At 45.4% G+C, this 14,650-nt stretch overlaps 1 protein-coding gene across 5 annotated transcripts in view; it reads right to left on the bottom strand.

Moving 5' to 3' along the window:
* The window catches only part of SNX1 (sorting nexin 1), a 46,404-nt gene that overhangs the window by 11,183 nt on the left and 20,571 nt on the right, over positions 1–14,650 (bottom strand). For 2 of the 5 annotated variants that reach the window (XM_073211954.1, XM_073211955.1), the window contains exons 5-14: positions 14,177–14,220; positions 12,482–12,623; positions 11,766–11,844; positions 11,226–11,301; positions 9,298–9,411; positions 9,007–9,121; positions 7,713–7,918; positions 5,075–5,218; positions 4,474–4,554; positions 3,933–4,004 (exon numbers count right to left, since the gene is read on the bottom strand). In XM_073211954.1, coding sequence (XP_073068055.1) covers positions 3,933–4,004; positions 4,474–4,554; positions 5,075–5,218; positions 7,713–7,918; positions 9,007–9,121; positions 9,298–9,411; positions 11,226–11,301; positions 11,766–11,844; positions 12,482–12,623; positions 14,177–14,220 — 1,073 coding nt within the window. Of the gene's footprint in view, positions 1–2,912; positions 3,351–3,932; positions 4,005–4,473; positions 4,555–5,074; positions 5,219–7,712; positions 7,919–9,006; positions 9,122–9,297; positions 9,412–11,225; positions 11,302–11,765; positions 11,845–12,481; positions 12,624–14,176; positions 14,221–14,650 lie in introns of those variants that run through there. The other 3 variants (XM_073211956.1, XM_017653272.3, XM_037004159.2) reach the window with 3 other exon arrangements.

The raw sequence follows: 14,650 nt of genomic DNA, 5'->3' as shown, positions 1-14,650 counted from the left end.
TCCCCAGTTCCCCTCCCACCTGCTCTAGACCTATTTGGCCTCCTATGTTGCCGGGGTCTTGAAAGGCCTCACTGTCTATCCCGAAACCTAAGACAGAAACCTGCAGGTCATGCTAGCTACTACCCTCTCCCTCAGGCCACTCATCAAATGTTGACCAGAGCCCATTAATTCCACGCCCACCTCCTGAACCTCTCCAAGCACCAGCCCCATTACTGCTGCCCTCCTGAGGGACAAGCCTGGCTGCTCTCCTTGCCTCCAGCCTCCCACCTTCTGATAAGTCTGAATCACAAGTGTGACCATGTGATTTCCTGTTTAAGCTCCCCACATGTCCAGGGTAATGTTCAAAGTGCTTCACAAGTCACAACAGCACTGTGTGTGATCATGCCCCCAATCTGATACCAAGCCACTTGCATTTCCCTTGATGTGCCCACTGCCTACTGCTAGGAGACAGGGCATCTACCTCTCTGTCAATATTTCTATACCTTTATCTATCCCCATTTCCTTGCTTTGTCTGCCACAAACCAGGAAGCAACCAGTAGTGATGAGCACACTTGGCATCCAGATCTTGGTTTCTAAATAAAATTCTCCGTTAAAAGGGATCAAGTGTCCCTGGAGACACGGCTGATCCAGGGCTGGGGCAAGAAGGATACAAGTTAAGCCTGGAACATCTTGTTATGTCAGAAAGTATGGACGTGTTCAAAAAACAAAGGGGACATGTTAAAAAGACACATGAGTTTGCTAGAAATCTGAGATGGACTGAGAATCAAAATACATCAAAGCAATGGTTTGCAACCTTGAGTAAATCAGAAATCCATTCATCCATATTGATAACAAGTAGATTAACAAATAGGGGGAAAAGATGCGCTGCACTTCCTTAGAAGTAGAATGCCAACCAATAAGTGTAAAAAGCTAGAGTTAAAAATCACATTGGATAAGGAACAAAATATTTACATGATTTCCAAATATCTCCCTACAAATTACTGGTTATTACAAAGGGGAAGGCATAAATTTAAATGGAGGAACCTGGTAGACATCAACTTGACCAAGTGATCACAGCTAACTTCAGCATTAATGGGATAATTGACATCGTATGCTGATTTAGGATGCCCTGAGGACTATCACTTCTGTGATATTCCTGCCACATAGCAAAACCCTAATCTTGTCATGTGGAACCATGAGACCAATCCAGATTGAGGGACGTTCTACAAAATACCGGGCCTCTATTCTTAAAATATGCCAGGCTACTGAAAGGCAAAGAAAGACTAAGGAACTCTTCTGGATTAAGAGAGACACATATAGTTAGTGTTACATTATGGAGACAACTGACAAAATGTAAATAAGGACTACAAGTTAGATAACAGTAGTATGTCAGTGCTAACCTTTCTGATTTTGTTAACTGTATTTATGGTATTAGTTAAAAAGAATGTCCTTGCTCTTAAGGAAATGCATTAAGTTTTGTGGGTAAAGGAGTCCAATATCCATAACTTAAATGGTTCAGAAAATACAACATATAAATAGGAAACAAACAATACATCATGAAGTAAATAGGGTAACATGTAAACACTTGGTAAATTTGGGTAAAGGATATACGGGAGTTCTTTATGATATTCCTGTAACTTTTCTCTAAGACTGAAATTATGTTAGAATTTTAAAAGTAACCAAACAAATCAAGAATCCAAAAAGGGATGAGTCAGAATCATGGTACAGTCACTCCATAGAGCCTCACAATTACAGAGCCTTAGAAATAAAATGTGTGAAGCTATATAACAATATAGAAAAATGCTTCTATACAGTGTTGAATGATAAAAGCAGGACACAAAATACTTTAAGTGTGTATTATTACAACTACGCCAAAGCAAGCATGTAAGGAAGACTGGAAGCATAAAATCAAAAGTGGTAATAAGGACATTGGAAGGTAAGGAGAGACTGAGAGACTTTTTCCAAAAATATCAACTTGTTGAGAAAAATCCCTGTCAGCAAACGGCAGGGCCAAGGGTCCACGGGACTCGGTCGTGTTCCTGCATTTTCTTGCCTCGGGCTGCCCGGCCCAAACCTTCATCCTCACCAAAGAGAACAGAGGAGGTCTGGAGGGTCTGAGGCAGGGCCCGGGGGGCACGGAGCTGGGAGTGGGAGGCCCCCGGAGCAGGCATCTGCCAGCCCTGCCCAACAGAGCAGCTCTGCAGTCCTCTCTGACCAGGGAGCTTAAGCAGCTGTGGGCCCAGCTGAGGGGACGCCCGGCGACGGTGCATCCAGGGCTTGGGCCTCCCGGCCGGGCCAACACAAAGGCCCCTCTGAACACTCCCGGTGTGAGCTGACAGCCCTAGGGGCCCCTTGCTGGCCCTCTCTCTCCTGGGCACAGACAGTTAAGCTTCTTGGAAACTCTAACGGGTTTAGAACTCCTCGATGATCTTATCGAGAGGCAGAGTGCCTGGCTCTGTTGTCCATGGGGAAAAAGTGTTAAGTCTTTATCAGGGCTTTACATTTTTAACACAAACCAGTCTAGAAAGGATCGTTTTTGATGGGTGGCAAAAAGAAGTTCAGAAAACTTTGCTATCAGAAGGCAAGACTCAGAGAGCCCTGGGCAGCTTAGGGAAACAGGGTAGGAATAAAAGATTAAGTCCTCCGCTTTCACAGGAGAATCGGTTTTGCTCCTCTTATTATAAGAGGTGTCTTTAAAATTCCTTCCCTAAAGAAGAAGGAGTAAGAATGACATAGATTAAGAGACCCTCAGAACAGGCAGCTGAGGTGGAGAGTAAGGAACTCCAGACCCACAGGACACTGCAGCAAAGGCTCGTGGACTCCTGGGGAGAGAAACACCGTGCCCAGGGAGCTCCATGGCTAGGAGGACCCAGACCTGCTTCCCCAGTGCTCCCCAGCCTAAAGCAAAAAGCACCACCATTCTGAGTCATGTGACCTGATTTTAAAATATTTTATTACATAATCTTTTCATGGCACCATCAGGAGTAACAGAAAACGTTATTCCCAGTTCCTAACCACATCCTGAAAAATATACATTTCTATTTATATATTTATATCAATACTCCACCCCTATCCCATAATCCCACCACCTATTGTAGGTCTTTTGCTTAAAGCAAGAAACTATTCTCTCAGGTAAGAAAATATATATGGAAGCTAAATGAAGTAATGGTAATTAGAGTGAGTAGGGTTAGCTTGATCATTGGGCCCAGGAGGAAGGGAAGTCCAGGCTAGGCAGGGTGCGTCACTGGGGTCCAGGAGAGGTGCAGGACAGTGTATAAAAAGGCAGCATCAGGCAGGGGGACTCTGGTGTCCTTGGTCCATTAGGAGATGGCTTTTGCCTCAGGAAGGAAGGCTTCCCAGTACTTTGCCAGCTGCAAAGAATTGGGGACAATAAGCAAGTTCCCCCTTCTAGTGGCAGAACTGAGCCTGGGAGGGGATCAAGCACGGTGCCAGAGCACTCCAAGGGCCTCAGCCACCCCAGGGGAGGCCTGAGGAGCTGAGACAGCTAGGCTGAGAGCAGTCCCTGGGACACACTGGCCTTCCCTCTCTCTAGACCTGGGGGAAGCATCAGGGGCAAGGGCCATCTCTGAAGACAGTCCACGTTCTGCCCTGAAGTTCCCCTACTGGGATCACAGCTTTGTCCAGCTCAGTGAGCACATCACAGTGGGGGCCACTGCCCCACACACTGACTGGGGCCTCAGACTCAGGAGGGTTAGGTGGCATCACAGGGTTACACAGAGAGGAGAGCTGGGGTTGTCCTTATAACTCACTACAGGATGAAGGCAATCCTGCTTAGTGAAAGACTCTATGACTGCTCCCTGTTAGGGCAACAGGGCCTACTTTCAATTACTGATTACAGCAGGGCCAGCCCGTGTCCTGTCACCAACACCATAAGTATGCAGCTGACCTCTGGAGCAGACAGTGGAGGACAAAATCATGCATAACGTACGTACCTGCTGCTGTGAATACAGGAGTGTCTCAAGGTACTTGATCACGTGGTTTTTGAAGTCCTTGGATTTCTCTTTCTACAGGAGATAAGATTCTACACTGACCATCCAGACAGTTGCTCTTTCACCTCTTGATAGGATGGTGGTGTTTATTGCTGACCAAGGCTAAGTACAGCCTCAGAAAGTAGAGCCAGCAGCTGGCATAGCTACAATTTCCAGTCAAACAGCCCCTGCCAAGGCTTTGCAAGGCTTTCTTGCATGGTGGGGGGTAGTGGAGGAGAGGGGACAAGGGACTAGAGGGTACATGACAGCTGCAAGCTGTCTGTCTAACTGCTCTAGTCCAGCAACAAGTGTAGGACAGCTACTTTGCCTCAGGAACAAACACTAGCGCACACATGCACACACACACAGGCCACACCACTTGTTCACAACTACCAAGTCACTGGCACCCCTGTCTGTCTCCCTGAGCAATACCTGTGGGCAAAACCAGCCCCACCACTACACCAGGCACCACACACTCATGAGAAATTAGGATCTGCCATTTCACCTCAAATCGTATGACTTCTTTTCGGACCACAGTTGAAATCCGTTCGAAGTCCCTTTCATACTGAGTCACCCGAGACTCCCACTGGGAAGAAAAAGGAAAGAAAGGACCATTTAATATTACGGTAGCAACTCTATGTGAGAACACAACTGGTCACATCTGCCTGTCCCTCTGGGTAAGATCAGATACTACATGGAGAGTCGGCATGTAAGTCAGGGTCCAGCAGAAGGCCGCCTTCAGGGCTGGCTGGAAGGATGCGTGTGCCCAGGCCAAGCTGGTGTCTAAGAAAGTTCTGGTGTACATGCGCACCAGCAGGGCTGGCAGCCCCCACGAACGGAATTCAGTTCTCATGAAGGGTTATATCTGAATCACCTTGGAACCTTCCAAAGACCCGTTCCACAGACACTCTGACTTGGCAAGTCTAGGTGGAATGGGAAAAGAGGAGGACCAGACCTTAGGGCAAGCCTGGCTTCATTCTGGGGCTACTCCAGCAGCCACCATGCTTTAGACTCAATCATCTCTCTTGCCTTCTATGGGGCTCCAAGCATCTGGGTGGGATGGGACCCAGGAGAACACCCCTGCTGGGCTGCCTTGGGGGCCTCACCTCTACAATCTCGTCCTTAGCCTGCTGCAGCTTGTCAGGCTTGCTGGCCCACAGCAGGCGAGCCTCAGCCTCTCGCTTCTTCTGCAGTGTGGCTTGGGCATCCTGCCAGCGCTGCCATGTCTTCATGCGCTGGTCGAAGGCAGCCTGTGGGGGTCAGGGGTTGGGGAAGAGCACGACCAGGCCTTCAAGAGCTCTGGCTTTCCTGGGTGGGGCAGGGAAGGGCGGGGCTGTCCAGCAGCTGTGCTAGGGAGGGGCTGAGCGAGGGCAGGTCTGCAGCCATAGTTAGTGCCCAGCTGGAAGCTGAATGTGGAAAAGGCACAAGCTTGGGTGCTGAGAGTCCTCTCCAAGCCTCCAGATGGCCAGCGCCATGCTGCTTCATGCTACTCCCAAGCCTAGATGGCTGGGGCACAGCAGGTGACTTGATGCCGGTGCTCAGTGCTATGGCTTCTGAACGGCCTCCCTGAGGCCAGTTAATTAACAGGTCTACACACCTCCTGAGTGTCTGCCAAGAACTAGAATACATGAGTCTTGCTTTCATGGAGCTTATAAGCTAACAGAAAAGGCCAACATTATGTTAATAATCACCAATAAATAATTACAAGTATGCAGAGTATACAGAAAGGTACTATAATGAAACTGGGGCCTAGCCTGGGACATTATCAGGGAAGAGGAACCTAAGGAAGCAAACTTTAAACTGAACCCAAACAGTATGAGAATTACAACTTGAAAGCCAAGAGGCGAATGTAGCTTAACACATCTTTGAATCAACCCTGGAAGCCACCACAGCGACACAGTGCTTTCATGGCACACATACACTCAACCGCTCCAGGCCCTCCAGGCCCCCAAGAAGCCTCCTGAAGTCCACTTGCCAGTTTTCCTGGTTTCCAGCCCCTGACCACAGTCAACATTCCCAGAGGACAGCTGCTGGCCTAACCACACCCTCCCCACATCCACTGGCTTTAGAGGCTTCAAGAGGGAGCCTGGATGAACATCTGTGTCTGGGCCAGCCTCCCAGCCCTGCTCCACTTAACTCCCCTCCCTGCAAAAATTCCCTGGATGTTTTCTAGGCCTCCTCAGTCAAGGTTTTCATCAAAACTTGAATCTTAGGGAGTGAAATGCCACCAAATTCATCTTCCTCAGTATTGTGGCTGCTGCTCACCTGCAATTTCTTAACATCTCAGTGTCAAAGAATTAGGTAAAAGGTGACCTCATAATCCAAGTACACTCAAGCCTAACCCCCTGAGCTAATTTACAGTGGTATTAACATTAACTATTAATAATAGCTATTAATTAACAGGTCTGAGTTCAGGGAAGAGCAGCAAAGAAACATCTGTTCATCTCTCCAACGAACTGCCAGCTCATCATGATGAGAAGGGCAGGTGAAGGGCCTCTGAGAAAAGATCAGCTCACAGTTCTGTGCTCTAAGTTCTGCATGCTGCCCCAGCCCCAGCCCGTGGAGCTCTAGGCTGGATCTCCCTCATCCCTGTCCTTAAGGCTCACCCTGCCTGGGGGGTCATATCGAAGAGCTGTGCTCCCCAGAAACCCCAAACAATGTTCCTCTCTGAAAGCTTCCCCAGAGAGAGCTCTTCCCTGGATGACTCCCCAGTCCATGCAGTCTGACCAGTTCTAAGAATTCCAAAGCAGGTTATTTTTCCAGCCTCTATCACTCTGGAGTTTGCTGCAAACCAAAGAGCAAAGGGAGAGGACAGTGAGCAGTCTCACAGGCGATACAAAGCGACTCTCCCTCGGAGGAAATCAGCGCTGGGAGCAGCTCAGCTCTTAACGCAGGAGCTCCCTGGTAGGGGAGGCGCTCAGGCTGGGGAGGCGGGGTGCCTCCGGTCCGACTCAAGAGGCTCATACATCCTGGTCCCAAGCTGGATCAGCAGCAGGCTCAGGCCCTTACAGGGCAGGCGCCAGGCTCCCTCTTGGCTCTTCCCTGTCTCAGGCAGGCCATGCGAGAGCTAATACCATTGCCCAGTGAGGCTTCCTTGGCCACTTTGAAAGGTAATAGGAAACCAGACTGCCCTGGTCACCAGGAGAAAAGGTAAAGTGCTTGACCCAAGAGGCAGGCTGCAGCATGGTTACCAATGTGGTCAGCACAGCACACAAAGAGCCCTGGTGACAAGCCTATTCAGCCCCCTGGCCACAATCCACCATGCAACACCAAGCTGGTTCCGTCGAGTTACCTGACTGCCCACATGGAAGGAACAAGTGGAAGCCAGCAAGAGCTCCTGCCAGAGCACAGCCGCCGCTTACTGCTAAAGAGGCAAAGACCAAAGGCCTGAGGACGTGACTGCTCCAGGGGCCAAGACAGCAGGTCTGCAGTCGGCCTTGCTTCAAGAAAGGAGCACAGAGGACACTATCCAGCTTTGACAGTAAGGACGGGCCTATTTGGAAACTCGAGTGGCCATGTCTCCAAAGGCATTTAAAAACCTGGCTGTGGGCCTTAATAATGACTCAGTGAAAGCTAGCTAACAGTTAACGTGGACTTCCTGATTCACAGGATACCTTCTCCCTTTAGTCGGAAAAGTTACACCTATTTTGAGCATAAAGGATGCAACTTTCTTGGGAAGTGGAAGAGCAAAGGAAAAACAAATTAAATCAAGGGGAGGAGAAAGAGGAAAGAAAACAAGCTTACACGGACTATGGCCAAGAGGCGAATGTAGTCACTCAGGAGCTCGGCAAGGAGGAAGAAGTCATTGGTGGCCTGTTCCTGGTGGAGCTGCTCAATTTTTTCTTCTACCTCAGCCAGTTGGGAGAGTGCCCGTGACAATGCTGTGTTGTCCTCAGAGCTCCCGAGCATGGCTAGACTCTTTGCAAACTGGGCTGTGTTCAGTGCTAGCTCTGGAAGGAGGAGGACAGCAGAGGGCTCTGATCTCACAGGGAAGAGACAAGTCGGCTGGCATTACATGGCACGCAGCAATGCCACCCCATGCATATCTGGCAACGGTGGGCTCTACAACTATGTACAAACTGTATACAGCCAAATGTATTCAGAAAGTGAGGGGAATGCAGCTTGGTCACAGGAGCAGGGAAAGGCACCTGCTGCCTGTCTTAAGTCTCAGTAGGTTAGGCCTACCAGGAAGCAGCAGCTCCAGTACTCCTGGGGAACCAGGGACAAGTTTACACCAACAGGCCACAGGAATGACTCTGATTTGTCGTAAAGCTCATGGTAAGTAGCCCGTCTGTAGGGGACAGAATGAATGCATGTGCACACTGCATAGTCTTGCATGTTCTAGAGCAGGACCACCTTTTTCTGTGAAGGGCCAGACAGTTTAAGCTTTGTGGGCCACACATGGCCTCACTCCCACTTTTTTTTTTCCATTCATTGTTTAAAAATGTAAAAACCACTCCTAGTTCACAGCAATAGGCCCAGGGCTGGATCTGGGCCATGCGCTGGGCCATATTTTGCCAACTGTTACACAGGCCTCAGTCTAATTTTTTTCTGCCTGTTTAGACTTCTGATTCTCAGCATGTTTAAGGCAGAGAAGGAAAGCATTCAAACTTGGCAAATTTCACTAACTCTTATGCATATCTCACCAAAGAAACCTGAAGAATGGTTAGGAGACATATATGGTTTCCCTGCATCTACATATTGCCCATTTGACCATGTAGCTAAAACATGTGACATCACTTTGGATATAAGCCACCAACTCAACTCATACCAACAGAAGCCCATACCCAGATCAAGCTGTATCTGGGACAGCTTCCCTGCACCTTCCCAGGTAGACAGTACAGTGCCCACAGTGGCTGAGTCGTTTCCTGCTAGGAGATGCAGGGCATATCTTTTCGAGCAGAACATCAGGGACCAAGGTGGGCTCAGAATTACAACTTGAATGGCTGAGAGGCTTGGCAACAGCATGCCCTCCCATCTCCAGCTAACTGGAGACATCAGTTTCCCTCAGCTCCAAGTGCATTCCAGGGGTTGTTACCTTTCCTATGGTTGACTAGAGTTTCTACAACAGCATGCAGTTTCCGTAAGCGCTGCTCCTCACACTCTACTTCCTGGAGCTTCTCCTCAAACCACTGAAACACACAAGCCCAGAGCTTTAATGGAGGTTACTCCTATACATGGAGAGTACAGTCTTTCCTTAGTAGTTGTTAAATGGACAGAATTATTTTACAAAGAACGTCTCTAATCTCTGAAAGCTCAGGACTCCTCAGGGCCTCTGACCCATAAGCCTGAGGAGGTAGGAGAAGCTGAGAGGCACAGGGCTACTCACAATATCAGATTCATTCATCTTGATGGTCATTTTGCTGACCGCGTCTGTGGCTTTGTTGAACATCTTGAGAAGACCAGCACCACTCAGTGTCTGGGTGCCCACGGCACGTGGCAGCTACAAAACCAAGAAGGTGGGGATGGCAAGTTATCTGCTGCCCCTATTTTAGGTTCAGAAGAATTAGTATCCATCAGATGGTAGGCACAAAACTTGCCAAACAAATTAAACAGTAGATCTTTTTCAAAGGCAATTAGGTAAATCCGTTAACAAGTGTATATATACAGAAAGAAAAATCAAAAGACCATGTTAAACAGAATCAGCAAAATTTTCAGCTTCTGATATTGTGTGAAGAAAGAGAGTAGAGTGTAAGTTTTATGTGGCTAGTTGACCTCATGTTGAGATTGCCCACTCTGGCATGAGCTGCCTAAATACCAGGGTGTTTTTGTTGAAAGTCAAAAGTTCCTTTGGATTAGCATACTCTGCACACAGCAAAATTTAAGGTCTTGAGAGACTCGGAAGTTGTGCTGTGATCCTGTTTGGATTTTCCTAAGTGAACAAAGGTCCAAGGACAGGAGCATTTTTTATTCAGACTAAGGCTACTTTCAGGGATGATCGAGTTAAACCATGCATACCAAATATTTAGAAATAATTTGATTGCTTCAGTCTTATCACCACTTTCTTAAGGCATGGAAGGGATATGGAAGCATCTGCAATATATATAGCGGACCATGGTGAAAATAGGTTTTAGTGCTTATGACTCTCAGGCAATAGTTCTCAACTAGGGGCCATTTTGCCCTATAGGGGCCATCTGGCCATGTCTGGAGATAATTTTGGTTGTTCAAACTGGGAAGGAAGGACACCTGGCATCTAGTGGACAGAGGCCAAGGATGCTGCTAAACTTACAAAGCAGGAGAGCCCCCTACAACAAAGAATGACCCAGCCCAAAGGTATCGCTAGCTAAGCCCTGTTTCAGTGGTATGAAGTAGGGATGAGGGGGTGAAATGGATTTAGGAATCCCAGAGGAAGACTTAACAGACTTAAAGCATTAGACAGAAAAATTTTTATTAAAAAATTTCACTGGAGTTGGGGGGCAACAAACACAGACTAAGTACTATTTTCTCTATTAGAGCAAGATACAGTATATGTGAATTTAAGAAAAATTTTAAAATGGAAAAATAAATATAAAAGGAGAGTCCTACTCTGTCATTTTCTTCCTTCTAGTTTTCTTTCCTGTAACACTGTTTTATTCTAGTGTTCCTTTTAATTTGTAATGACTAACATGTTTCTACAGCTGCATTTATATGCTGTTTCATGTTTCACTTTTTAATTCTCTTAAGATATACTTCAAACGAATATATATACTTTCTGTATACTTCCTATTTATGACAAGACTAAAGTATTTGTTGTTTGGGTATGTTTTACTTTATTCTTCAATTGTTAGCAATTGGGCTGGCTCCAATTTCTCACAATCATGAATAGCCTACACATAGCCTGCAAAAAGACTGTCCGCTGGGATCAACACTTTTGCTACATGGCAGTTCCGTGGTCTGTGCTAATTGCTTTTGAACCAACACCCCCCCAGCTCCTGACACAAAATAAGCATTCAATTTGAGCCAAGCAGTAATCTTTGAAAGACATGCCAAGGACTTTCCAGATAGATCACTGTGTTGATCTAGTAAGATAAAACTAGGTTGCAGTTTGACCTCCACACCCAGTTGCTTTTGACTACAGGCAGAACTTGTTTAATCAAAGGATGAAAAATACTTGCCACTCTTGGGAGCTTATAAACTAGAAAATAGTCTGGTACTAAGTGGCTATATGCATGGTAAGTACTCAATTATTTGTTGAACGAACTAGTTTCATTTCAGCAGGGGCAGGAAGAAATTATAAAATTCAGTTTGTATAAATTTTTAAATTCAGTTCAGCTGTACCTCTTCTTTTTCCAAGAACTCCCTGACATCAGGGTCCTGTAACATGGTAGGATGATTCACAATCCTCTGAAGGTACCTACAGGGTAAGCAGTTATCCGATTAGTCAAGCTGGCCTCACAAGGTTTTGTGTCTTAGGTGCTGGCAGGGGTACAGTTATCTTTCATGACTTTAAAATGTCCTCATATAAGGGACTGAAGTATGACTCTGTAAGCACATTCAAGTTCATGTTCCTCACATTTTCAAAAAGGGAAGAAAAATAACTGGTCAGAAAGATACCTGACAGTCATTCATATCTGATTGTCCAAGAAGGAGAATATGATTGCCTGCTCACTCAGGATGGGGAAGAAAAGAAGATGGTCTGTTTCTAAGGTGGGAAGGTAAGATACTTAGGAGAGGTTACAGATAATACGGAGGTGTGAATCTTTAATCCACTCACTCAAGATTCATCTCTACTAACTCTAGTGAATGTCTCGTAATTTAGCCTAAGTTTTACCCTCTTACCTGTTCTGTTATTCAGGAAAACGGTTGTCTGATACTTACCTTTCTAGAGCAGCCCTCCGTTTCTCAAGAAATTCTGCAGAAGAAGAATCTTCCTTCCCAACTTTTACTTTTGTCATTCCTGGAAAGGAATTTAAAAATCAAGAACAACCATAAATCATCATGAAAAGGATAAACCTGTTAAGAAAAAAAAGCCCACAGGAGCAAAGGCAATGAGAACAACACTATGAACACAAGCCACTTCTGTGTCATGAACAGGGATGGACAACAGGTTCTTTTCATGAAAGTCCTTGTTTAAACTAGATTCAAAGTGCTGAAGGTTCTAAACTCTGGAACTGGTAGAGTGTATGTTTTCTAAAAGAGAGCCGTGGGCCTCTGAAACAACGACTGAAGGCTCTCCATCCTCCCTCCCCCATGTCCTCCCCTGCCCCCCCCCCCACCCAATTTAGTACATTTGAATCTGGAGGGAACAGCAGTCATTTAAGATGCCTGGATATCAATATATACACACACTATACACAAAGCTGTGGAAGTAAAACCAGAGCCTTCTACTGCACCCAAGGAAAGAAAAGATGCCAAAAAATGGTGAGTCTTTGTAGACCTGATGAGATTTATAGGAAATGCTATAATAATTCTTTTCTAACCACAAGATTCCACAGTGTTAATAGAAGTAGTCCCATATACTAAGCAGAAAGTATACTGCAGAAACAATGCAAAAGAAAAAAAAATCCAGGCAGAATTAAAGACCACTGGCTTACCTATTAGGCTCTTCTCAGGTGGAGGAGGGACAATGAAGCCATTCTGAGAGTGTTTCTCTGAAAGCTTTTCATAAAGACCCAGAAAGTCACTAAATCTTCTTTTCACTGCAAACTGTTTATTTCTGAACATTGGTAAGCTCGTCTTGGGAATAGAAAAAACACAAGGCAATTTAATTCCAAAAAAGGGATGCATGAGTATCTTGAGTTATCTGGCTGACATCAAAGCAATCTATTTTCCACACCCTGTCCTTCAGCCACCTGGTAAATAACTCTTCAATGCTGCGATTCTTAAACTTTTTTGAGCTATAGTCCCCTCTGGCTGGCTGGGAGTCTACAGAGCCCTTCTCAAAATAATGATTTTAAATGCATATTTGGATTACAAAGGCAACTAATTAAACTCAAATATAGTTTCACTCCCAGGTTAAGAACCCCTGCTCTAAAGAAACAGATGTGCAAGTCTAAAGCTAGAATTCTATAGTCACCTATTAACCCATTCATCTTGTACTGACTTATTAAGGGTATTAGCTGCTGGAATTAAGCAGCTAAACTAAAAAAAAAACACCTGACTACACAGTGTTTTTAAGGGAGAGGATCAGATGAACTGTCTACACTGTAGACGCTTTAACCTGTAAAGGGTCATAGGATCTAGAACTCACAGGAGGCAGGCCAACAAGGAGTAGAGACAGTGTAAAGGAGACTTTTAGTAGAAAAGACTAGTAGGCCTATATCATAATGACAGATCATAATACTCACCAGATAGGCAAAATTTAAGAGGTTGGCCTTGCCAATTGTTGGCAAGGAAGCATATCAATGGGAACTTTTACACACTTCTGATGAGGTATAAATTGGTACAAAGACTTTAAAAAAGTTGTGTTCCTTTTCTTCAATATCTGCATTTCCTATGACCCAGAGGTGAACTACTTCTGGATATATACCCTACAGAAACTCTTCCGTGTACGCTAGAAGACATGTGCAAGAATGTGCAAAGTTCATAATTATAAAAAGTGGAAACATGCCAAACAGTCACAACAGGAAAACAGATAAATATATTATGCTATAATCACACAATGGACTAACTACAGCTACACACACATGGATGGACCTGAGAAACAATGCTAGTAAAGAAAGCACTATTTTCAGCATGATACCATTTTTATGAAACTCAAGAACAAAGCAAAATAGTATATTGTTTATAGAGATACATAATGTGAAGACTTTTTATAAGGAAATGAGAGACAACTCAGGAGAGTGGTCACCTCTAAGGTGTGAGGCAGGGATATGACAGGGAGAGACACACAGGTGGATTCAGTGGTACTCATCTTAAGACTGGTGGTAGGTTCAGGGCTTCATTTTTTATGCTTCTTAACCTGCATACAACATTGTGTAAGTTTTGTATGCATTAATATTATATAAAAAAGGAAGACCAGATCTGAGGGGTAAAAGGTTAGGGAAAGTATTAAAAGAAGCTCCACATAGGAAACCTCAGAAGAACCAATGATTCTGAAACAAGTGATACAGCTTAGGACAATCTGCCAAACTAGCTCTAAAACACATAGTTCCTAAAAGGGACAAGATTATATCAGATACACCACGTGTCTTAACAAAACTTACAAAGAAATAATCTGAATGATGGCTTTCTTGGTATAGTCACCCACGTCTCTTAAAGTGGTCATCAACAGGGTCACTGAAACTTACCTGTGTTGTAACTCTGTAGGCTACGTAGGCATTCATACCATCCCCTATGGGAGAACAAGAAAGCAGGAGAGGGTTATTCTGTAAACCAAAGCAATGCTGTATCTTGCTGACACTTAACCAGGAATCCGAAGCCACCGGGGCCCTGTGTAAGAAGGGATACTTTGTTTTATCTCAAGCTGTATATACTATCCTACAATCCAGCTCCTACTTTGCCCCAAGGCCTCTGTGGTACATGTCATGTCCCCATGGATGCTGGCTGGGCCCCAGTTTGAGTGAGACAAGAAAGTCAGTCCCCTGTTCCAAAGCCAGGCTCCATTTATACCCTCCACAAAGCAGCAGTGCATACTGACAATCCGTTGGTTGTTATCATGCCAGTATTTGGGCTCGTTACACACATCTGTCTAAAACCAAACAATTCTCTTGCTGTGTAAAGGAGGAGGAGAAGGAAGCAACTGATGTAAAAGGAAACAAGTA

The sequence above is a fragment of the Manis javanica genome, chromosome 8, assembly GCF_040802235.1.
Source record: "Manis javanica isolate MJ-LG chromosome 8, MJ_LKY, whole genome shotgun sequence".
Lineage (NCBI taxonomy): Eukaryota > Metazoa > Chordata > Mammalia > Pholidota > Manidae > Manis > Manis javanica.
The sequence above is the reverse complement of the archived record's forward strand: the minus strand, read 5'-3'. Positions and strand labels throughout refer to the sequence as shown.